This window comes from Homalodisca vitripennis, chromosome 1 (assembly GCF_021130785.1).
Source record: "Homalodisca vitripennis isolate AUS2020 chromosome 1, UT_GWSS_2.1, whole genome shotgun sequence".
Classification (NCBI taxonomy): domain Eukaryota; kingdom Metazoa; phylum Arthropoda; class Insecta; order Hemiptera; family Cicadellidae; genus Homalodisca; species Homalodisca vitripennis.
The window spans coordinates 155405410-155432606 of record NC_060207.1 but is presented as its reverse complement, the minus strand read 5'-3'; the positions used below and the strand labels follow the sequence as shown (position 1 = coordinate 155432606).

Below are 27197 nucleotides of genomic sequence, written 5' to 3'. Positions count from 1 at the left end.
TCGTCTGTCTCCCTCTGATGATATTTGAAAAGTTTATGTCCAGGATGTGCTTATCTTCTTATTTTGGCTTTTGACCCAGTTTCTGTAGTCACCTTTTCAGTTTCCCTTGTGTTTGCTCAGCTTCTTCTCAAGTTCTATGGGTGCTTGAAAGGCTTTTCTAATTTGAAGAGAAACACAAATTATTTTGTACCAGCTTTTTATTTTTTTAGAGTTTCTCAAGCTGTTGTTTGGTGACCTACAATGTGAGTTTATTTGTGTTTTAATTTCTATGGGTCTAATTTTATTCCAAAATAGTCCTGTTTATTTAAGATATATGTGACCTGAAAGGTGACATGTGAACGTAATTCTGTGATTGTGTTTGTTGTTTGAGTGCCTCTGTCCTCCATTAGTTTCATTAATTTTATTTTAATCCTTATTTTACCTTCAAGTTCTCTATTTTTTAAAGATATATTTCACGTTGTTGTATTTGAATGGTGTCATGTTTTTCAAAATATTGTTAAAATTCTCTGGAACACAATATTTCTGTTTGCAGCTGATTTCCACTTCCTTCATATTTTGGTAAAGCTTTACAATTTAACCCATATATTTTTGTTCCTCTTCCTTCATATATTCCAGTTTTGCCTCTTTGCTTTCAACAAGCTTTGATTCAAGCATAGTATTTTCTGGGGTAGAACTTGATTTTTTCATTAGCATGCAGCCAATTTTAACATACATATATCTTCTTCGCTGGTTGTGTTGTTGAGAATACTATTTTCCATTAAGCTGGATTCTAACTCCTTAATAGAATTTTCTAGAAAATTGTTTTCTTAGAAACTAGGGAAACTGTACATGTTGGGGGTTGTTAGGTCAAACTTAACTGCAGGTTCCTCAGTTTGCATTAAATTTTTTTAATTTTTTCTGCATTGAAATTGATTTTGCATGGTGATTGGAGAGGTTCGTCTAGGTCAGCATCAAATAAAGCTTTGTTAAATTTACTGTTTCTAAAATTATCAGTTTTAAGTCTACCATACAGCTGTTTGTTTTCAGAGTATGAGCAGATGCCAGATTCCTTTAAAACTGCTGTTTCCTAGGTGCCATCAAATAATAACTCATATTTTATTTTCTCTGTGCCTGCAACTTTTACTGCTGTAATTTTACCTGGCTATTGCGGGAACAGAGGGTGCTTGCTACTTTCGTAGTAATAATACTAAATAATTTAAATACATGTGGAAGATTGTTTCAGTTTTTTATTAGAGTAAATGAAGTTTATGAATCTCCCACTAAATAATCAAAATGCATTGTTCAAATCTAAGGCATTTTTTCCTGAACTTATAGAGTAGAGGGGGTTAGGCCTATTTAATACCATACCTAATCTTTTAATCTAAGTGCTAAGCCCCAATTTGAATTTCTGTTAATTTTAATAGCTTGCTAGTGTAACAACTCTGAAAAATGAGTTTCCATACATTTCCTAAGGTTGAACTTACTCTGAGATGGGAATTTGAGTGCTTGGGTATTCTGCATCCTTATATATGAATAGTATAATGAAATTAACACAAGTTAATTAATTACACTATCCTAGAATAACCACTACTATGTAATATTCATTTTATAAATAAGATACCTACCTTACATGTATGTTCTACCAAAAAAATTTTATGAAACCTCCTCTTTCATTTAGTACCTGAAATAGGAATAATTTCCATTCATAAAATTGATTATATTATATAAAGACTTCATTAATACATTCCAATGAATTTTTGATGCAACAGATCTAGGATTATCTAGGACATTAAGACAATGATCTGTTATATGCAATTACAAACTTACATTATGTAAATTGCATATTTGAAAGGGAAACAAAATTATGAACTGAGAGAAAAACATGCTTTAATAAAATAACAATGAAACTACATTAAAATTTATAACAATACAAACATTAATTAATATACAATTCAATAACATTATTTTACATTGTAAGGCACAACTTGTTTAAATTAAAAGCTCAATAATTAATGTCCTGTGAATTTTGATTGAAATTTCATGGAAAGATTGGATTTTAATTTAAAATAAGTATTTATCTTTTATCATAGTACTTGATTCTTCAAGAGTTAACATTTTTTAATCAAATATATTTGTACAGATGATGAATAAGGCAGTCACTGAGTCTGTTTATTTAAAAAATATTGCTACATTTAAAAAAATAATCTTATTTTTAAGCACTAATATTTAAAATATTAAAACATTTAACTAACAGTGGTCCTCAGTTACATTATTATCTATAACTTTTCAACTGTAATATATTGCTACTCTTTTCAAATGCTTCTATATCTTCTAATATTTTCTTTGAATTAACGTCTTCCGCCATATTGATCTCATCAGGGGACATTGCTTTAACCTGAAAAAAGGATTTGGATGGTTAAATATTAATGGATTGTTTAAACATATTAAAACAACAATATAACTTTCAGTTCACTACTTATTCTTTGGAATAAAACAATAATTGGCCAATAGTAAGTATGAATTTCTAAAGAAAAAACAACTTACTGCAATTGATGTTATTAAAAATCTCTTAAGCCAATTAAAACATTTTCAATTGCTTAAAAGTATGGATGGCAGAAGGTTGAATTTTAATCACATTGTATTTTGCTGATCATGGTAAGAAATCCGTTACTGCCTTTCAGCATGGATGTATTAAGAAAATGTAAGCAATACTAATTGTGTAAATATTTGACATTACAGAGGCCACTTCAAGAAATGGTTGATGCTGAAACATACATTCATTGTGGTGGGGATTCTTTGATAATACGGACACTGCAATAATCTATTACTATTCAGTTAAGAAATTTCTTTATGCTATGGAAATACATCTCAAGCATAGAGATTTTGCTATATTTTTAAGTTTTTTAAAAAGCTCTAAAGAATTCTCTTATCTGACATCATTAGGAAAGTTATTACACAAATATAATAATTTCTAGAATAATAAGGTAAATTTTGTAAAGCATGTGCTATGTATAATAATTAAATATGAGTATCTTTTTTTGCTGGTGGAATAATTATGTGTTCGTAAAAGAACTGAAATTAGGTATTTTTTCTTGATCATAATCAGTAACTGGTAAATATAAATTGATACTAGCAAGACCTTACATCCATGATAGAAATGTCAGAAATGGTTAGTTTTTCTGACTTTTATTTCAATTATGAGAAGCCTATTTTCTATCAAATCGCTCCATAGCTTAGTTCAACATGTAAGGTAGGAATATGTATATTCATATTGTTGTTACTATTGTTTTTGTATCCATTATTTACATAGGAAAGACATCAGGTAATATGCCTTACTAAGCATATTCAAACATGCTCTCTCCAAGAGACACTTCCATCTATGTTGTGAGATATCAGATCTAGAACTACTGCTATCATTAGGAAGACAAATGACTGCCTTGAGATTTTCCTGTGTTGAGTAAAAGAGTGTTTGTTTAGAATCAATTATATGCATATATAAAAAATTATGAGAAAATATTGTTTGGTGTGAATTTGTTATGATTAGAAATGAGTGTCATAGTATCATTTGCATACATAGTTATTTTAGGGTTTTAATATTTGTGGGTAAATAATTAATACAAACCAAATCAACAGTAGCCCCAAGTCATGTATTGCAATTTTTATAAATCGTGTAAAATATCCCAAATAAATGTTAACAGAATTATCCTGAGTTCCCCCTGTTAATGAACTAAAGAGTGGAAGGAAAGAGAAAGGAAATAATGAGATAGTTGGTTGTTAAAAATTGTTAAATAGATGTATGGTTGTTGAAACCAGGTAAATCTGAGAGATACCCCTCACTTCTAACTGCTCTTTCCATCTTCTCCCTTTAGTTATTCATTCATCATAGTATATTATAGTCAAGTTGGCTTCCTTTAATAAACCATGAATTGTATAATAAATGAGTAAATAACTAAAGAATAGGTTTTAATATATGTTAATTGTTTGCTTGTTACTTTCTTTAATTTTGTGTCTGACCTGTATGAAGGTAAAGACTAAGTTACAAGTGGATAAACCTATTTAGAAAGCACCAAGCATTCAAATATAAGTTATATTCAAGTTTTCATGTTCAGAAATTCTTGAATTTATGTAATGAGTGAGCCATTCACAAGAATTTGGCTAATAGCCAGAAGTTAGGTTCCTCTCATTATCTAATCAAAAAAATGAAGATAAAGTTGCACAGGAATAATACAACAAACTACAATTTATGTATCCCATTTATATGTGTGGGGGGGTGGAACAGAATTCTTAGGCCACTTTTCAGGGAAAGGAGCAACAGAAATAATCTTTACACTAATATTAATCTAAACTAGTGTCTAATAATATTAGATTATTGGAGACTTACTTCACCAATTGACTTGAGGATGTTGTGCAGTTTCTCAATATTGTCACCCAAGTCTGAACAAATGAGATCAATTTCTCCACTTCCAGAGTGAAGAGGCTCAAGATGTCTGAAATGCTTGTTGAAAAGAGAGATCGATTTCACAAGGTTGTTTGTGGCAACATCATGTTTAACTATCAAGGGTTCTTGGTGATTTGTGGAGTCATTAGAATAATGGGGCACTTGTAAATTGTCTTTAGGTGTTTCATTTTCTATGCAGTCAAGTGAAATCTGTAAAAATAACAGAAATTAATGTTATTATCGCCAACCAACACAAACGAATGATCTTAACTCTAACCAACAGAAGTAAATAGTAACAAAAATGGCTGACTGACTACTGTCTCAGTGAAGTGGCTTCAGTGAAAAGTGTATAATATGTGGTAATTATCCAACAAACATTACTATATTTGTGCACACAACGTACCTGGAACAACTGTAAGTCCACTCACTTTTTCCAAGAAGGTTGATTTTTTAGGAAGATAGAACAACACAAGTAACTGACTCAATTTCAAGAAGCTATGCATTATTATTATGCATATTTTTAGGACACAACAATACATAAATTTGACTATATTAAGCAAGAGTTTCTTCATTTGACATTAAGAAACTAATTAATTTTCAAGCCAATTGCTCCAATATAAAAATATGACGTCACTCTTGCCAGATGTACAACACTTGAACAGGCCAACTCAACAACAGTGACCTACTTCCATCTCAGTAGCAAGTGGCCAGCAGTGCAATGTGTGTCACACTGGAGCACTGACCTGGAGCTGCTGACTGTGCACCTGACAACAGCACCAACACTCTGCTGTCCTTTATCTACATCTGACTCCCGCCACCTACCTAGCTTAGGCTGCTTGGGTTTCATCTTATGACAAGGAATTAGATTACTCTCAAAATCAAACAAAATTTACACTTCTGTTATTAACAACAGTCTGCTATTATCTTACAACAGGAAACAGCCAAACCTAGCACAAAAAACTGAATTTAATCTTTGACATCTAAAATTTGATACAATTGTTTCTTAAATAACTACTGGAACCAGCCAAACCAGGATATAAAAAACTGAACCTCTTTAATACTACCACAACAATCTCTGTCTTTTATTTTTTAAATAATGACCACGGAAATAGATAAGAGCTTCTCACCTGGTGATATGGTCTTTGCCAAGATTAGGGGCTATCCTCACTGGCCAGCCATTGTTAATAGTATTGACAGCAATGGTAAAACTACCAAGTATAATATTAAATACTTTGGAACCAGTGAAAGTGGGCTTGTAAAGGACACAAATATATGCTCTTACCTGGAAAATTTTGAGACATATGGGCAGAAAAAAACAGACAACTTTAAGAATAAAGCATTTAATCAAGCAATGGACGAGGCAAAAACCAACATGGCACTAATCATTCAAAACAGGGATGGTCAACAAGTCTTTGAACACAATGAAGCGCTATTGATGAATAACTCTAGACATGAGCTAGAGAGAAGTCTACTGGAAAATACTCCCCAGACAAAGGAAGACATTCTAATTCTAGCAGCAAAGGTGGGATCAGCTCTACTAGAAGAAAATGAAGTCCTCAAAAGTAAAAATTGCATGCTTTTAGCTAAAATTATGAGCCTACAATCAAAAATTGAAGACCTGGAAAGAGGAGAAGAGCAATATCTAACAAAAATCGAACTTCTCCATCAAAGAATTTCTGACACTGAAGGTCAAAGAAGCAAAGAAAAGAACTATTATTTTGATATAAAACATATCTTTGAGGAACACAATGAGAAACAAGCTCAAAAAATCAAGGAACAAGAAATGAAAATTGAGAAACAGGAGAAGGAACTTTTTACTCTACACCATAAGCTATGTAATGAAACTAAAGTAGTCCATCAAGAAATAATAACAAAAAAGTATAAGACTTCCGAAACTCAAACTGACTTCACTTCAAACACTAGTGCTACAAATTCCACTTCCCTTATAACAGAAATTGGGCTGCTAAAAAAAGCCATAGCCACTTAGAAGAAAAGTTCCATATATTGGAAACTAAACTTCTCAGTTCACAAGTGGAAAAAATAGAGAAATCTGAGGAGCCAACTAGTCCACTGGTCTCTCCTTCAGACAAAATGAATTGGGATTGTCTAAAACGTAACAGCTTATCAAGGGGAAAATGTAAAAGTACTAACAGTAAAAGAAATGTATTTAGTGTAGCATTACAAGTAAAAAAAAAAATACAAAAGTCACATTGATGAGCCTAAAATACTAGCCCCAATCACACAAACTGAACAAGCTAATTATAAAAAAACTAGAACACCCCCCTGAATGCAAAAATAAAGGCAAAAGATCAAAGTTATGAATGCTTTTTCCATAGCAACATAAACTTCTACAAGGAGCATATGGTAAAGCATTATGGTAATTCAGTAATAGACAGTAATTCTGCATCCACTGACAATACCATCACTGATTCTTTCTGTCTGCCTAAGTCGTCTTCCATTGCTATAAAAGATCAAGTTATAGCCCAAACTCATGTATACTGTCCTTCTTTTTTAGACTGCAACAATGTGAAAAACAACAAAATGAAACCAAACCAATATTAAAGAAAATCACTTCTCACGATTCCACTCTCTCTGACCGGTTAACAGTCCTCCACCAAAATGTCGACAGAATCAGAAATAAAATTGATTTCTTAAATCACTTCCTGCAAATAGTTGACCCATACATAGTAGTACTAACAGAACATGGCCTGAAGCAGGACTGCATTATTAGCACTCGTCTTGACAATTACTGCCTTGTAACTGAATATAGTAGGAAAAACCATCTTAAAGGAGGTGTTGCAATCTTCTGCAAAGAATCAATAAGACCTCATGTGGAAATTATACCTATACAGCATCTTAGCGTTGAGCTTGTATGCGAAGTAGCAATGGTGCGAGTAAAAACTAAGCATCAGTTTACATACATAATTGGCATCTATCGGCCTCAGGGTGCATTGCCAGATGCCATGGACATTATTTCGTCAGTAATGAATGAGGTACCAACTTGGAAGAGTCCAACCTTACTAATAGGTGATATTAATATTGACTGCCTTAAACTGGAACATGACCAAGTCCTCCTCAATGAGACACTTCTCAGCTACAACATGAGCAGAATTCCTCTCCCTCCCACCAGAATTACGCCTCACTCAGAAACATCTATTGATTGCATTTGTACTAATCTAAAAGAGGACAAAGTTTTAGTAAATATCCTTGATGCAGGAATTTCTGATCATACTGCACAATTCTGCACTTTAAATATTTTAACAGAAAAAAACTTGGATCGTTAGGGAACAAAAAAGAAAATTTAGTGAGGACAACATACAACATTTTAAAAACATCTTAGCAAATGAGACTTGGGATAACATCATCAACACCTCAGATATTGAACAGCTTATAACCACTTTTCAAACACCATAACATCAGCATTGAATAAGTTATGTCCATATCAAATTAACAAACCACACAAGAAGAAAAAATGTAGAAATTCAGAAACTGAAAAGTTGAGAAAAGAGTTTCTAAACACGCACAAACTATTTAATTTTACAAACTTAAGAGAACACAAGGAGGCCGCTGCCGCAAAGAAGAGAGAATATGACTTGAAATTAAAAGAACTCAGAAAGCAAGCTGCTGCAAACCAAATAGTGTGTTCAGATAACAAGACTAAAGCCGTATGGGCAGTCATAAACAATAAAAGAGGAATCAAAATATCAGCTGAACCAAGAGAACTTAAGATCAACAATGTAAACTCCAAAGATCCTCATAAGATAGCAGAGCACTTAAACACAGTCTTCACAACAATGGCTGATGCTGCTATTAAAAGCAACAACCCCCCTCTTAACAAGTCACAAAATACTGTTCAGAAACCTAACATCCCGTACTTGCGAGACCTAAATCATTCAACACTTGAGGAAGTAATAAATATCATCAACACTCTTCCAGCTAAACTTTCTTCAGGTATAGATGAAATCTCATCAAAATTATTAAAGGCCTGCGTGCAAGAATTAGCTCATCCCATAACTAACTTAATCAGTTTATCTTTCCAATGTGGCAAATTTCCCAGTAAACTAAAACTCTCTAAAGTTATTCCTTTTTTTAAGCAAGGTGATCAGTCTGAAGCTACAAACTACCGGCCAATCTCACTTATTTCAATCTTTTCAAAGGAGTTTGAAAAATTTGTACTCTCTCGACTTCTTGACTTCTTCAGACTTAATAATCTTCTTACAGAACAACAGCATGGATTCACAAAAAACAAATCAACATCAACTGCTCTGATTAGCTTCATTGAATATATAATAGACCAAATAGAAGTGAAAAACACAACCACTGCAATACTACTTGACTTAAGTAAAGCCTTTGACACGCTTGACCATGAACAACTCTTTACCAAACTATCGTCTTTAGGTGTACAAGGCACTGCAGCAAAATGGCTGGATAGCTACTTGACCAATAGAGAACAGGTGGTTGAAATTAAATATGCCCAACATAATAAAGTTCAGCGGATTAGATCCTGCCCACTACCAATTTTAAGAGGCGTTCCACAGGGATCTGTCCTGGGGCCTGTCATATTCACACTTTTTACCAACGACCTGCCTAAATATTTGGAAGAATTTGCCACAACCCTGATGTATGCTGATGATACTGTTCTGCTTCTGTCTGAAAAATCTATAGAACATTTAGAGATCCAGTCATATATTGCTATGAATATGGCTGTACAGTATTGCCACAATAACAATCTAGTGGTAAATGAAACTAAAACCCAGCAGATAATTATGGGCAGTAAAAAGAATCAAACAGCTCACCTGCCGAATGTTCGGGTGGCTTCAGAAGCAAAGTACCTGGGAGTGACAATAGATAAAGATCTCAGCTGGACAGTTCATGTTGACAGTTTGTGTAAGAAACTAAATACTGGGATCTATGTCATAACAAGGTTAAAAAAAATTACAGACACTGCCACGGCTAAAATAGCATATGCTCTTTTAGAATCTCATCTTCGTTATGGTATCTTAGTATGGGGAAACTCTTCAATAGGCAACCTACATCGCATCTTAGTAATCCAGAAAAAGGCAGTAAGAGCACTGACTGGCTTACAACAGAGAGACAGTTGTCGTCCATTCTTTGTCAATTTATCAATATAGTCACGGCTCTCTATATTCTGGAGGCAGTTACCTTTGTTCACAATAATGGACTACCAAGAGGTTGTGACATCCATCATTACAACACTCGAAGGGGAGAAAACTTTCATCTTCCTGTGCATCGAATTGCCCTGTTTGAGGAGAAGCCATCATACGTGGGTATGAAGCTTTGGAACTATTTACCAGAATATCTGAAGAAGAGTAACACAAAGGCTTTCAGGAGTGAAGTAAAGAAGTGGCTGCTAGAAAATCCCTTCTACACTATTGAAGAATATCTAGAAAGAGATTGTTGATGGAAAAAACAAGACCAATTTATTGTATACAAATTTTAATATTGTTAGTTTTAAGGACGCTGTTACTATTCTCTATGAATATGTAAATAAAGAATATTGTCTATTGTCTAGTATAAATTCAACCAACACAATTTTTTGTAAAGGTCCAAAGGTTGAATTTTTGGTATTTTGTTAGGAGACGTTAAGAGTAGGGTTAACCAAGTTTTCAGTTTAGTAATTCTTTAGTTACTCATAATTTTTTTAAAGTAGATACAATATGCAATAATGTTAATTTCTCCAACTTTTAGTATTTTACAGGTAACTAGAGACCTATTGAACCTACAGACTTTGTTCTGTACTTTAATTAAAGCTAAATAACTATTCTATTCCTTTTTCTGTTAAGAATTTCCCCATGGGATGATCATTAGAGCAAATATTCTAGCCAAAAGATGACTAAAATAGAAATTTTGAACTTTTTGGATAAAAAGGCTAATTTCCAAAGTCCAATATTTTGAGAACTATTGGGCTGGCAGAGCTGCCATTGGGATTAACCTTTTGTATTACTTAAACAAGATATAAGTAACTATTCTCAAAACACCCACTCTTCACGAGTTATAAGCCAAAAAGAGAAAAGTCAGAAAATTTTAAAGTTTTTGGCTTCTAAAAGTTAAAGGATTTAAAAGCTGTAAGATTGATCTAGTAATACTTTAATATGGCCTGACAACACACTCGAAATTCAATTTCCTGCAATTTATTTAAATCTAAGGCCTTTTTCTGTCTACAACGATTAGCCTAGTGGTGGTAAATAATAAGGTGAAGTACAATTCCTTAAGCTTCAAAATCATTAACTCATTTTTATATATAGTCACCATTAAACCTAACACATTTCTGAAAAATTTTTCAGATTTATCTCGAACCCAGGACGCATTAGCTGCTTTCACCACATCGTTTGAAGTGTAATGAGTACCCATGAAGATCTCTCTTGAGTAGAGGGAAATAATAAAAATTGCAGTGGGCTAGTTTGTGGGAATGGGGAGGGTGTGAAATTGTTTCAAACTTAAGCTTTCTCATTGCCTCTTCAGTTGCACGTGAAGTGCCTTGATGTGTTGCAAGATTATTGGCTCGATGCTGCCTCTAATACGACAAAGTTGATGTTGGTGGTGTTTTAGAGTCTCTATGTTTTGAGACGAATTTACCGTTGTGCCTTGTTCCATATAATCTGTCACATAAACCCGATGAGCATCCGAAAAAACAGTCAAAATGATTTTATTTGTGGATGATTGTGTTTTGAACTTTTTCATCGCAGGAGAACCCAAATGTCAATATTCAGTGTTTTGTCTTTTCTCTTCTGGATCGTAACGGTGCACCCATGACTCGTCCCCCGTCATGATATTCTAAAGAAAGTCGTCTCCAATGTCATGGTAGGAGAGCAACAAAAGTTGCTGAGAGCATTCCATTCGATGTTGTTTATTCTTGTCTGTTAAAAGGTGTGGCACCCATCGTGCACAGATTGTACAGTATCCTAATTGTTGAATAATGAAACCAACACGTTTCTTAGATATTCCAACATGGTTTGCGATACGCTGTTGGATGATTCTCCTATTACTTTGAATCAAATCATCAATGAGTTTGTGATGCTTGTCACCTGTAGCAGTGATCGGATGTCCACTGCGTGTTCCATCAACAATTATGGCTTTTCCAGGCTCATAACCACGAAATTTTATCATCCATTGATTGACAGTCAATCTATCAACAGCATAGTCACTGTAAACACTTCTCAAATGACGATGGATTTCAATAAGATTCACTTCTTCAGCAGTTCAAAATTCAATAACAGCACATTGTTCACATCTAATTGACATAGCATTTGAATCCGCCTACATAGTTACACTGCTAACAATATAATGGATTGACACAAGGTTTTAAAACTGAACATGTACTTAGAAGAGGAATGATATTTATGATTGCCACCAGGCGCGTTTCTATCATAGCTTATTTCAATCGCATTTTACAAGCATGTGTGCATTACTTTTCAACCTACCCTTGTATATTTCTGTGTATGTGTGATGTTTATTTCATGGTTTTCATTGATGTCCACCTGTGGCAAAATTATTAGTTCAGCTGAGATATGTGCTAAAAGAAGCAAGCTGACTGTAATAGAGGCACTAATTAAGTACGTAGAGGCAGACATAACCCATAAACAAAATGTCATAAGAAGTGGGTAAGAAGATATATACCCGTGTTATTCCTTAATGCAAAGAGAAAAAAAAGAATGCTATCCTAAAGATATCAACATCTCTGAAGTAAGTGTTCAAAATCTTCTCAACCACACCATTCAACGTCTTTGTCTTTATCTAGAAGAAGTATTAATAACGGTAACTGATACTGAGTTGCATAATATGACGCTAATCAGCAAATGAGGATGTGATGGCTCGAAAGCACAAGAATTCAAACAGATGTTTGAAAACAAGTCCAATTCTGATGCCTTTATAAGCTCATTAGTATCACTAAGACTCACGAGCAATGTGAATGGCACACAAAAGGTTTGGTGGCAGAATCCGACTCCTTCATGTTCACGATTCTGCTGCCCGATAAGAATCCAGTTTGTGCATAAAAGTAATGAATTGACTCGATCTGAAATAAAGCATACTGAAAACCAAGCTCAAAACATTAATCCTATGGAATTTGAGACCAACAACAACCCCGTAAAAGTATTGCACACCCTTGTAATCACTATGGTAGAAGGCAGTGTACAATGCTACTACTAACACAACATCAACGATGAAATGTAAATAGACAAGCAAAGGATTTAATGAGTTAAAAACTGTTGAGAAAGTTCCATAGATCCGAACTCACTTCAATTTGAACTATCTTATTTTGCATGCTCGAATTCATTTTTTAGAAATATGCCTCCATATCTTTATAATATATATATATTCCTTGTGTGTGTGTGTGTGTGTGTGTGTGTGTGTGTGTATGTCACTGAACTCCTAAACGACTGGACTGATTTTAATGAAAGTCTTTATGTGTCCTCAGGTTGATTTGAGAATGGTTTAGATTTACAAATTTAATCAGTTACAAATTAAGTTTAGAAGATAACAGTTTTCAAAGCACCCTACACATTATAAACTGCAATTACATGACAGTTACATATATTAAATAGCCAAACACTATTTGAAGACGCTAAGTTATTATGTATATTTGTTTTTAAAATTAATTTCTGGTTAAAGCTTGAGTGGTAAAGACTACTTTAAAGACCACCATAAAGTAATTTTCATTATTTATTAAACGTTACTTTAATTATTGTGGGTTTGTAAAATTAACTTAATTTTTTGTCATACTTTACATATCAGAACTGTTGCAAAAGATGATTTTTTTTGTTACAATTACTCAAAACTTTATCTACAAATTCTAATCCTAATTTTATTATAAGTGGGAAAGTGCATTTGTTTGTTTGTTTTGCTTTCACGCATAAACTATTCAACCGATTGCGCTGAAATTTGACATAGACATTCTTAGGGTCCCTGGGATGAATATAAGCCTATTCTTATTTTTAAAATCCCTCCAGGCTGTTCCCCGCTGGTCTTTAAAGTAGGGGGAAAAAATCCCACCTTGGTCTCTAAAGTTGTAAAGAATTAATTAAAAGAGCATTTGTAATGTAATCAACTGTTCTGTATAAACATTGTTTATTATTTTCAATTTGATACATTTCTAGTGAGTACAAATATTTTTAACATTGTTTTAGATTTCAGCGAATAGGTAAATACTCATATATCTTACAAAATGCCCCAAAACATAAGATGGTCTGAATTTGACTCCGAAGACTCCCTTTGAAGCAGTCGGCAAGAACTATGCTAGATGCAAGTTTGCTGGACTCAGCTTTTGAACTAATGTACTAATTCCAGCTCTAAATGTTATGAAATACTAACAATATTTTTCAGTTTGTAAAGAAACAAAGGCGTAATTTCATTGTTAATGTACTTTTAGCTGTACATTTTTATCAAATATTAAGTATTCAATCTAAAAGACAATGTTACTATATAACAAAGTAAATTAGATTGGCCATAAATATAAACTTTTTAATGCATTTTCTTGGTCGTGGCAACAAGGCAAACCCAACATTGGCGTCAAAAATATAATTCACTCGCACCAGTGGTCATACACGTGCAACGCCAACTAAATTGTGTGCAAAGGAGCCGGTAATTGCTAGCAGTGTAGATATAAGGGCCAATGTAGTCTAACCTTTACATTACATTTCAAGACTGTTACCAAACCTAAATTAGTTGTCCTTTGACAAAAGTAGGGTTCTCAGAGCTGTGTATGTATTTATATTTTCTTGATCAGAAAAGAGCCAAAATCAGCAATGGAACAAAAATACTAACATCGAAGTAAATTACAATGACAATAAATATACTTTTTAACATATTTACTTGTTTGTGAGAAGAAATCAAACTAGACAGAATCGGAAATATAATTCTCTCAAACCAGAAGTTCTCATACAGGTGTAAAACGTACGAAATTGCATATGAAGCCATAGGTAACTGCTAGTAGCATATGAAATACCCCTTAAAATTGAAGATAGAACATGGACAAAAAGAAAATTTCAGCTGAGAGAAAAAGGAGATTCAGGACGCATTTTGGGATTAAATGGGCTTGCTTATGAAACATCCTGAAAGCTGGATTTGGCAATACCAATGAAGGTAACACATCAAGGTTTTTTGCTGATCCAATAGCTACTTAAAAAATCACAGGCATAAACATAGAGTTTCTCAAGAAGCTTAAAGTGATTTTAGAAGTTCTGGCAATTGGGTTCCCTATTGACACGGAGAAGTTTTCTGTGTATCTTCGATCCACAGCTGAACTGTATGTTGAGTTATATAAATGGCACCCCATGACCCTCCACTCTTCATAACATTTTATGTCATGGGGCTTTGGACATGAACATGCTCTCCTACTAATCAGCTAATTATCAGAGGAGGCAGCCAAAGCAACAAACATTTTCGCTTATATAGGCAAAAATTTGCTAGAAAGTTTTCTAGAAAGGACTGCATCCAAGATGTGATCTTTGTCACCCCGGAAGTCTACCTCAGTTGCAGCAGCAGAATGCTGATATAAAAGAAGCATTCTCACCAGAAACTCTGGCGTTTCTAAAAGCAGACGAGTGCTCAGCGAGCACGAGTACTGATAAAATTAGAGAAAGTGAGGCTAATGACTATTAGTAATAAGTAATACTTCCACTTCCTTTTGCATTCATAATTATAATTGTATATTAATATTATTGTATTGTTATTTTTGTTTATTATTAATATAGTATGTTAGATGATGTATTTGTGCCCAGACCAACAAATACTTATTTTGTAAAGAGTTTCTATTTTCAGGTCCTAGGCTGTACATAGAGTTTCCCATTAAGTATAAGATCACAAAATGGTAGAACTAGATTTTTGACATTTGTTATGTTGTGACTGTTTTATTTGTAAGTACAGAAATTTGTTAAACTATTAAACTTAGATATTATAAAATTGTGAATTTTTTCTAAGAGGGTTAAATTTTAATTTTTTCTAAGAGGGTTAAATTTTAATTTTTTGATAGTCAATAAGTTAATAGTGAATTTAAAAATAAATGTTCTTCACTTTTGCATTTAGTTTATGGTTTTGTTCTCTTTAGTTTAACAGTATTTTAAAATTAGTTTGAGTTCTGTTTATATGCTGACATAAAAATAAGGATGTATAGCCTATTTTGGAATATATTTGAATCCTTTTACAATGTTAATTCTGGAACAAACTGGTTTTGGCTGATTTGTTTTTTTATTATTATTAAAAGGTCATACATCTATTCAGGCTTCACCTGTGAGAATATTTATTCTCTGTTCTTTTGTTAAAATTATAACTCTTTCTCTATTTTTGTTGTGGATTCTATTTTAAGTCATCTAAATGGTTTTTTTATGACACGATTTGTACTAGTATTTGTATTATTTGGAGAGTAAATTTACTGCAATATACGCGTACCTGTATATGAGCCGTTTAAAATCTCGGCATTCTTTTTGGGGACCCTTGTATTTCCTTTGCCTGTCCTTTGGTCAAAAGCCATTTACTTCTAGCTCTTGTCCATACACTTCCAGTCTAATATATTTCCAGTACTATAGCATAGTTTGCCTTGTAGTCTCTACAAAGAAAAAAAAAAATACCTAGGATTGAGAAGCCTACTTCCGTTAAATGGCGTTTACTTCTGGCCTTTTAAATTTACTTACAGTGCTACAGTTGTTTTGGTTGGTTGGGCCTTATTTTCCTGATCAAAAAACATCATATGTATGTATGTAGCTCTTGGGAATCTCCTTCAGTTAAAAAGCATCTACTTTCAGCTCTTGTAATCTACTTTCTGTTTAAGATATTTTCAGTGCTATAGTTAAGTTTGCTTTGTTGTCCCAATGAAGAAAATATACATACATACGCAGGACTGAGAAGCGTATTACAGGCTAAGGGGAAATCTTACCTACTTCCAATATAAAGAGGAAATCTGTATTAAGTTCATGTAACATTTGAAAATAATAATTTTTTAAGGTATCGTGTTAAAGAAATCTTATTGTTTTTCGGACTGTAGTCTGGGAAGAATGGATTGTTGTGGCATGTTATTGTTCATTTTACTGTTTCCCCTTAAGCCACTGTTAACATGCCATATCACAATGTCAAGGAACCCTATCAGTTTGAACTACCTTATGTGAAAACATTCACAGTTTTTTTCATTAAGGTTGGTTTTATAACAGTGTTTAAGTAGTATTTAAAATGCAGTAATGTTTTTAACTCATCACTGACACTATCTGGAGTAAAAAATAGACATCAACTTTGTCTTTGCTCTCTGATACACCTGATCATGCACTTTATATGTAACATTTTATAAAATTTAAACACGAACAGATGTTTCAGTCACTTTGTTGAACTTCGAAAATGTTAATAATTGTTTAGTGTCAGTTAAATTTGGAACATAAAATTTAAACATTTTTTCCAAATTCCAAAATATTCCAGATAACTTTCCCAATATTTCTCTTCATATAAACCTTCCTCGAATTTCAATGAATAGTATACAAAAAGAATTAGCCGAATTGGTTCAGCCGTTTTCAAAAATTAGCAGTTACCAACACATTTTGCAATCCATTTCTATTTGTAAGATAAAGGTAATTCTATAGTCAACATGCAAAGAAGTAAATCAAGTCATACATAGCTTAAAAAACAAACCATCCAGTGGCATAGACGAATTCTCATCAAAACCGTAAAACACTGTGCAGAAGAATTAACTACCCCTCTCACATCCATAATAAATAAATCTTTCTCATTAGGGCAGTTTCCAACCAAACTGAAAGTCTCCAGGGTATATCCAAAGCATAAAAAAGGACCAAAAACCGACCCAAAAAATGATAGGCCCATATCATTAATTTCAACTTTCTCAAAAATTATAGAAAAAATAGTAATAAACAGGTTAATGACCCATCTCAAAAATCAAGCCTTAATTACTGACTGTCAGCATGGATTCCAAAAAGGAAAATCAACTATTTCTGCCATCATAAGCCTTGTTGAGTCTATAATCGACAGCATAGATGAAGGACAATTTGTAACAGCCTTATTTTTAGACTACAGCAAGGCTTTCGACTGTTTGGGACATGAGCTGATCTCTAAAAAACTTATAACTTTAGGAGTAAGAGGCTTAGAAAACAAATGGTTTGTCAGCTACCTTAAAGAGAGATCCCAAGTTGTAGACAAGTTGTAGAGTTCCTCAGGGATCCGTGCTGGGACCTATTCTTTGTTGACTAACGACTTCCCAGCTCTAATTCACAACTACAGTACCAGCTGCATAATGTATGCAGACGATACAACCCTCCTTTTAAAAAATGACACAGCTCAAGAATTGTACGATAACTCTGTTGCATCTCTTCAAAAAGCCATAGCCTACAGTAAACAAAATGATTTAGCAATAAACCCTGACAAGACAACACAAGTACATTTTAGCAGAAAAAAAATTCTACCCACTAGTATCCCCAATGTAGCAGTGGCTGATCAGATTAAGTTTTTAGGAATAACTCTAGATAATGGACTCACATGGGCAAACCATGTAAACAACATCTGCAATAAAATCAGCACTGGTGTCTATATTGTTAAACGCATTAAATGGGTTGGCACTCAGGAAGCGGCAAAAATGGCATACTACGCTCTAGTAGAATCTCATATTAGATATGGTCTTACAATCTGGGGAAGCTCCTTGGGAAATCTGAAGAGAGTACTTGTACTACAAAAGAAGGCAATTAGGACAATTGCAAACCTGGAGTCCCAGCAAAGCTGTCGTCAAGCCTATCAGACCCTAGGCATACTAACAGTACCTGCGCTCTACATCTATGAAGCCATTTCATATGCAGACACACTAAACCTGCAGACTCACATGGACCTTCACAGCTACCCCACACGCCATGCCTCTAGATTCGTCCTACCCCAACATAGAACAGCCCTCTTCGAGAAAAAACCGTCATACATAGGCCAAAAACTGAAAAACTTCCTTCCAGACCACTTCCGGACCCTGACTGGCAACAGACTGAAGAGCTTGCTTAAAGAATTCCTGTTGAAGAATCCTGTGTACAAGATAGAAGAGTTCCTGGAATTAATGAACACATCTCCTTAATTCTACTTATTGTAACTTGACAAATTACTTACTGTTCTTAATGTTCATGTAATAAATAAATAAATAATCAAAATTTATCAACACCAATTTGATATTAAAACAATAATATAATTTTATAGAGTAAAACTATTTTAATAATAAATTAATAAACAATAAAATCTGTTCAGTTTCTTTTTCATTTTATTCAGTTTTGTTTTCTTAGAGATCCTTTCCTAGGGAAAAATGCTATTGTGCACCAACAGGAAGAGTATTAGCTCCCAGTGCAGGATACCCGCTAAAAAAAACATCCATTAACAAACTCTGCTTCCCTTATATTTTCACCTAATCTGTCTTCTCAAGAACTGTCCTTATAAAAATCTTTAGATATTCATATATCAATAGACTAGTGAGATTCAAGGATAGCTCACCATGTTTCTCTAATAACCTTTTATAAAACAAAGTTTTTATATTATTGTGTGATTTCAATCCAAGATTCCATTAAATGATTTATTCTCAACTCCACAATCCTAACTTACATCCGTTTCACTTCTAATGACCTTCCTTTATGCTCAATGTGTGGTGAGAATTTGAGAAAGATAGTGGTCAAGTTTGCTGTTTGTCAAACAGCCTCTGTTTTTAAATTATAATGAAAGTGGAAAAACAATGTGAAATTCTTACCTTATCATCTGTCGATTCCAGGTTATGCAGCAATTTTTTACATTTATCTAAGTTTTTCAAAGCTTTATTCAAATTGAAAGGCTTTATTTGCCTTTTTAATTTGGATGATCCTTTGGTAGGTCCTGACTGAAAAATGTACCACACAACTTTAAAATTATATGCACATTAATTTATAGACCAAGAAGACTATTTGATTAACATACAACCAACTTACGATGAGAGTTATTCATATGCTTCGTTTTTTTATCTTCAGCTATGAAAATAAGTTTTTATTTTTTATTTAAAGATGTTAATATTTGTCTAAAAAAGATAGCAATAAAGTTTCCTCAATTACTTTTATTAAACTCGGTATGATTGTTTTGCTTAAACTATGTATGTAAGAGTATTGAAAGAGCTTGCAAAATGTAATTTGATTAAAATTGCAATCTCATCTTCCTCATGTGAATAACCAACCAAACACCTAGAGTACTAACTAGGCTAAAATGAATAAATCATATCAATGCTTTGACACACAGAAGAAATCCAACAAACAAGTTATGTGTCTACTCCATACACACAATCTCTAAAACACAGTCATAGAGTGTTTGATATTTTACACTTAAAGGCAACAAATTGGGTGTTTATTTAAAATTGCTAAAACTGAGTTTTTTTTTATTAAATACAACAGTAGTGCTTCCTTAATCAGAAAGTTGATCTTATCTTAAAAAATGATCAACACAGTCTTTTCTTTTTCTTCTTATATACAACTGGACTTTGTGGGAAGGATTGTGCTGAGCAAAAGACTAACCTTGCAACAAATCAAATAATCATCAGATAACTGTGCAAGAACCGACTCAATTCTATTTACAATACCCAGTATCTTACTGATTTTTATCAAAGAAAATTTTACGACTTTCGATAAAACTAATATTTTCATATGTTTTTGTATTTCCACATGTTAATTACATAATTAATTTAAAATAGAGTTATAACATCTAGTACCAAGAATTAAAATCCTTGTTTTGTATAATTTTCAGATTTTTATAGCATATTTTCTTTTTTTTAGATAATTGAAATAAAATACCTGTAAAGAAACATCCTCTTGTTTTGATGAAGGACAATCTTGTAATATTACCTCATGGGGCAAAATCATTTTGAGAGCTCGAATTAGTTTACGGTAAACATCTCTTTGCTCTTCAATTGAGCTCTTACCCTGTACAACAATAGCATGATTAAGTTAAACATTATAATTTAATAAGAAATATAAATTCAAAGAATATCTACAAAACACTATAAATATTTCCATAATTTAAAATTTATTTTGATAAGGTCCTTTTGTTTAGTAGCAAGAAACCAGTTTGATCAATTAAACCGAAAGACTTGATACAACATACATATCATGTAACTCAATCTATGAACAAAAATTAAAATTTATAATCCATACTAATCAAAAGAGAGAAAACTTACTTTTATTTAAATGGAATAGCAGTATTTAATTAATTCTTTCCATCAGAAACACTACACATCAAGCAGGTTCTTAAAAATGTAAGGAAACAACTGAACCTCGTAGTTATAATAACTGATTTGTAGCTATTAGCTTCCATAAGTAGGTAAAATGACAATAATGGTTGAGTACATCAAAAATATATTTAAAACACAAAATAAAAATAAAAAATAGTGCAGAAAAACATTATCTGCATTTTCACTGAAGTTAATTTCTTAAATTGTCAATTTGGCAGCAAATTTACATTCTCTAACTAAATCAAGAATATCCATAGATTGATCAATATTTAGTGAGTTCAACTAATTCTTCTTAAGCATTTATATAAAATATGAAATTTACCATCTCATAATCTGAGCAAGGATATAAGATGGCATGATATGTATACAAACAGGATTCTGATGAGATTTTTAAAGTGAATGAAAAAGAACAGATTTCCAATGAGGAAAGTAATGCTTTATAGATACATTTTGGAAATAAAAGTGCATCATCTTTGATTTCCAGTAATTTTCCAGATAAATTAAAGGTGAAAAAAGTAATTTTTCTATTTGTTTGAAAATATATTTAATGAAGTCTCTTTGTTATTCAATTGAATGTTCTTCAATCATAATGCTAACTCAAAATGGATAATTTAGTTGTAATTAATTTAATAGACTAGATTTTATGTGTTAATTGTAAGGATTTTATTTATTATTTGATTCTATTAATTCCTCTGCAACGTTTTTATATACATATGGAATAAACATATTTTGAATTGTTATGCAGAACCTTACTGTGCTGCAAACATAATATAGCTCCATCTAGGAGATAGGCCTACATAGGAACCCATAACTGGTACCTCGTTAGGTCAAATACAACACAACTGTACATTTGATCAAACAACACATATTAAAAAAAACTTTTAAATTAGATGATCTGTAAATAAAAAGTGCATTTCGGAAGCACCTTAACACATTAGAACTTTAGAAACACATTCTTCGTTTAACAATTTGGCTACCAACGATACAGTGTCTGATGTTGGAGCATGTGTACACAGAGTCTGATTAATCTCTGATAGCGAATGTGTTCATTATTGAAGGCGGATAATTTGAAAGGGTAACATAATTACGGACAACTCAAGGCATTATATATTGTTATTTTATCCTTTCAATATTATAATTTTTTCAAAGGAGTTAACATACAACCTGGTAAAAGTAAGCAAGACCACAAGTTGAGTAATAGATTTCATTAAGGACAGAGAGGGATGTTGCGGAAGGACGGGCACTACCATCAAACTCAATCTTGCTTAGATGTAGAAATAAAGATACATGCAAAATTTAATGTTTATAGCTAATTTTATCCTTGAGTTAATTATATCTACAAACAGACAAAAGATACATTTTCCTAGTCCACTGAATGATAGACCTCACTAATTCTAAGACAACTACTACTTATCAATAATATTGTTTTACTTACCTTGACAAAATTGAGTTTATTCGCTATTGTAGTTAGTTCAAGTTCATGAAGTTTTCGGAAGAGTTCTGGAACGCATATATTTAAGTTTCAGATACAATTTAACACATCAGTATTTAAAATTTAAACTAAAGAATTAATGTACGATTACCAGTATCTAAGATTTAAACAGATGAAGATAAAAGGTACAGCAGTATTGGTTATGATAAGAGTAAAGAAACTGACAAAAAGTTAGTAAAAGTATGAAGTAGTTAATGTGTATGTAAGGTTGAGAAAATAATGTTCCACCATCTTCAGCTGTTAGTGTAGTCTGCATTAGCTGCTCACAATGTAGTAGATGCACTTGACATAGGAATAATTCACCTAAAGAGGTAATGAACATAATAAATTACGTCACCAGCCATAAACCATTTAAGGCACATTACTGATGATTTAAACACCAATAATGAGTAATTTAATAAACTGGCTCTGATTTTAAATATGATTTTCAAGTTATAGCGCTGTTTGTTCTGAGTTTGGTTCTACTTCCACAGTGAAACATGAGTATCAAGAACATGTACAAAACAATATGACATTGGAAACTTGACAATAGACAATATTAGCTTTATTTTCGTACTCATTAAGAACAGAATTCAAATAATTTTATATTAATAATTTTATTAATATGATAAGACATATAGTCAAATATTACTAATTCAGATAAAAGTTGCTAACTACATTAACAATTAACATGTTCAAATGACACAGTTTAGGTATCTATTTCTTTAAAACATGATAAAAGTTTTACCAAAATAACAATTACAAAATACACATATAATTTACATAGTTACATTGGTTATATTCTTGAACTCTTCAACACTATATATTGACCTTCCAACAAGCTACTTAATAAGTCTTTTCTTCAGAACCTGCGGAGTGCTGGTTTTGAAGTTCTTCGGAAGCATATTGCACTGCATGCATATCCAATGCTTTTCTTACAAACTTTATTCTTGGATATTTTTTATTTATCAAATGCAATAAATTATGTCATATTTTATTCCTAAAATAAATGAGAAATTTGAGCAATTTTTATATCTCCTGAAAAGTTTTATAGATACATTATATTAAGGGTTCAGCCAACAATATGCAAACAACTAGTTTTGATCAAATTCATCTTTATGGACTTCTGAAATGCAGCACATGAATATAACAAATGTGCAATAAAAGTACAAATAATTTATTGAGATGTACAGTTGTTTCTTTAATTTGTATGGCTTAAAACTTTGGAAATTACACTATGCATGTGAACTTGGAACATTATTATTTTAATAACAATACTTTACAAATTGTATAATTGAACACATACATAAATGTGTAATCACTGCAAACAGTTAAAATCAGTTCCATTAATAATTTTGAGAGCTGCTGTCAACTTCAAAGAAATGTTTCATGAAGTTGACAGCAACATTTGTACACACCTTACGCACAAAACAAACGTACAAACGTTATTCTAAATCTAAACATGTTCTATGTCTATTTTATTTTACAAATTTTGTTTCAAATGATAATCTAATTTTATGTCATTCTATTTTAAATCCCCCAAAAAACTTGAAGGTTGAGTTATAAACAAACTATACTTTTTGCTGACTAACTTAATTGAATACATTCCATATAAATTGATGTACGAGTATTTTACCATATGACACATCTGCAGTTTGTTGTAGATCACGTTTATAGTCTTCAGAAAATTGAGAAACAAGCCATTGAAGAATTTCAAGACGCTCTTCACTTTGTCCAAAAATTAAGTCACAAAAGTTTTGTTTTGAAAGACTCTCATCAATAATCTTATTATTTTTCAAATATAAAAGTAACTTGCATACAGTTTCATCACCCATATTTGCTGGTATAAAACCTGGAAAGAAAAGGAACTAATTAATATAAAGTGGTTTTATATTACCTTTTGTTTTCAGTTTGAGTTTGTTGTGAAAACTACAACAAATGGATAACTCCTCTAGAACCAGTTCAAAACCAAGAAAACAATGTTCAACCTGTCAATGCTGTTGGCTTATCCAGTGCACTCGAGCATTCTACTTGTGAAGAGGCTATTAAGTAGTATTCATCTGAAAGCCCAATTTTAGTTTTTGTTCATATATGTTTTGTGTTCTTTAAAATCCATAACGATATCTTCTCAATCGAGAAGTTCAGCTTGTCCTATTGATTGCCACTACATGACCATGGCACAACACAACTTTGGAACCTGGTAATAGTTTATACAATAACCCTGTACTGAATGCAAACAGTAATAAAAACTACTTTATAGTCATATTAGTTCAGGAACAATAACCAGAAAGATTAAACAAATTCATGAAAATTACATGTTTTAATCAATGACAGTGGACATTCTGCCAGAAAAAATGTTTCACTCAAGATAATAAGTTTTAGCAGAAACATACTTGTAAATTAAGATGTTTTTGTAAATCCATATAAGTTTATCTTAAAGGAAAATACTGCTTAGTTTAACATAAAAAATGTTAAAATAAGGTTTTTATCTGAAGATCCTTATTTAGATAAGTCGTTTTTGAGAATGTGGAAGCATGAGACAATTAATAGGATATATAAAGCTAGATATAGATAGATAGGTTTTTAAGATAAATTGATATATATTTTAGTAAATGAAATATACTTATTATTTATTATTAGGAAATGTTAGTTATTATTGTTGATACTCAATATCCAGTCAAGATAATCTTATAAGATAAGAAAAAAAATCATGTATCATGTTTGCAATCATCTAAGTTAAAAGATCTTCATTCTTCCTGATCTAATGCAATAATTCAAGAAGTATTTGGAAACACATAATTAGACCCTTCTAGCATAAGTACCGATTATATTACAGCTACGATATAGTTTGAACTGACTCTTGTAAAAAAGTGGTCAAATTTCCTTGATTTCAGCATTATTGTTATATTACGTAACAAAAGACGGCATAACGGCTGATGCCATCAGCAACCAATGGAGGTTAACTTACAATCATAACAAGACCATATGATGCCCGTAGAACAACGAAATATTATTTCGCACGAGAAAAGTAGTTCCACTTTTAATGTTCTACGTATAACTTAGTTATTTGTCACTTCCACCTATTGAAACCTTGCATTGTTTTGTTTAGGAGGAAGACAATAATAAGTTAATAAGAAAAAACTCATATTTTTCCACTCCAGCCATTAAATTCACAATTAGCCTACCGATATGTGTACTTTTGTTTCAATATTAGCATAGGGCTTGGGCATATTGAGTCATACATGCATTCAGCTAAGAAAGGATACTGACTAGGATTCCTCCCTGAAGTGTTATTGAAATTGTTTGAGCTATTCAATCAAATATCACAAAATATTCTAAAGAAATAAAGTTATATTGTTAATACTTATAAAAGCTGTTTACTCTCCAACTTTAGATCCATAAAACACTGTTTTTTGAAGTTAAATTATTCTAAAATGAATCAATAGATTATCTTCCAATTTACTATCAATAAGGAGTGTTTGGTATAACATGGTTTGGTTTTGTGATGTTAGTGTTAAATTTATCTTTATAAAATTGTAATGTAATCTTTGTAAAGAGATTCTTCATGTTATGGTAATTTATTATAGGTACAATACATATTGAATTGTTCGATAACAATCGAATAACGGATTAGGCCGCTTATTACAGTTTACCCAGTATGACATTTAATAAGGATATGTCTATGATGTCCCTGTTATTGAGCATGGTATTGAGTAGAAGGAAGCCGATAAATGCTAATATTGTGAAAGATTAAAAGTAGCCTAATCATATCAATTATGGAAGCTAGGTTAACTTCCTGCAGTTAACAAATTAAGTCTAGGTTATGTATATATATATATATATATATAGGTCATATTTACCTAGGTAATTGTGTTACGATTCCAGGAGAATAATAAATATACCAAATAAACTTGTTAATTTTAAATTAAATTACATAAAACTTCACTGGATTACTGTGTAACTGAAAATAGTCTGAGACACGAATATGTTTTAACCAAAGCTAACAGAACATATCTCTTACATTACTGACTTCACATTAGGCCTACTTGAGTGATATGAAACAGTAAACTAAAAAACTGAAGGCTGGTCACGCATCGCGGAATGAATGAAACGAACTAAATCAAAACACTAAACTAAAAAGTTATAATCTACTAAACAAAACAAGCAACGATTAAAAATTGGCGATTGGCGGCAACGGCCATAGAATTCCAGCTGTTCTATCCATACTCCATAGAGAAGTCGTTTAACAACGACAACGTCTTGTAGTACGTGTTTACAATCAAATTGGATGTAAGAACGCAACATTTTTATCAACAAAAGTATCTAAGCAAATCAATTGTAAATTTTAAATTTATTATTATATACAATGACTTGAATGTGGTATAAATCAAAAATTATGAAACTGGTAAAATAATTTGAGCGGTTAGGAAAGTATAGTACGAGTGGGAGATAAGATTGTGTTTTATGATTTATCGTACATATGGGCCTCGAATGTCCGCTCTCTTAGCCTTGTTTTAATGAAAGGATGTAAGAGTATTAGGTCCAAGAAGGGCCTCTCTGAAAGATTTGAGGGTTTCTTAGTTTCTAAAAAAAGTTTCTTAATGCAAACTACTAAGGTTCTTTTTCATGCCTAAATAGAAATCTGCCTCCAAAATACACAATTAGTTACAATTACAATACATTCTTTGTATTAGCACAAGGAGAAAACCTGCTACTGAACCTTAAATGGTTTAGGAAACTTAGTTCCCTCCATCCTGTGTTGTGAAAATGTCCCCGCTTGTTGCCTGATGCAAACTCTCTGCGCAACTGGTCAGTGGGTGATGCACTTACGTTCCCCTTCCAAAGTATAGCCGTTACAAAGTTGGGCCTCTTACAGCATATAAGTCCTAAGATCAAAATAATTTACAATTTACATAATCACAGATTTTGTACCTGTGATATTTATGTATATAGTGTTTGGTGCTGGGCCACTTGAACTGCAACTTTCAACTCACAATTGATGCTCTCTTTTGAATTATACAATATCACACACACACACACACACACACACACACACGCGCGCGCGCGCGCGCGCACACACACACACACGC

General features: G+C 32.3%; 1 protein-coding gene across 2 annotated transcripts; it reads right to left on the bottom strand.

Moving 5' to 3' along the window:
- Positions 1-1846: 1846 nt before the first annotated feature.
- LOC124374316 lies at positions 1847-26288 on the bottom strand. 2 transcript variants are annotated; one of them, XM_046832558.1, is made up of 8 exons: positions 25968-26288; positions 23744-23959; positions 22072-22136; positions 20200-20328; positions 19137-19262; positions 4361-4627; positions 2220-2374; positions 1847-2158 (listed from the first exon to the last, which is right to left on the bottom strand). In XM_046832558.1, exons 2-7 carry the CDS (start codon positions 23940-23942, stop codon positions 2252-2254), a joined length of 909 nt encoding a protein of 302 aa, XP_046688514.1. In that variant the 5' UTR covers positions 23943-23959; positions 25968-26288; the 3' UTR covers positions 1847-2158; positions 2220-2251. The 2 variants fall into 2 exon arrangements, with proteins under 2 accessions (XP_046688514.1, XP_046688509.1); XM_046832553.1 differs by having other exon boundaries at positions 1847-2374.
- Positions 26289-27197: the final 909 nt, after the last annotated feature.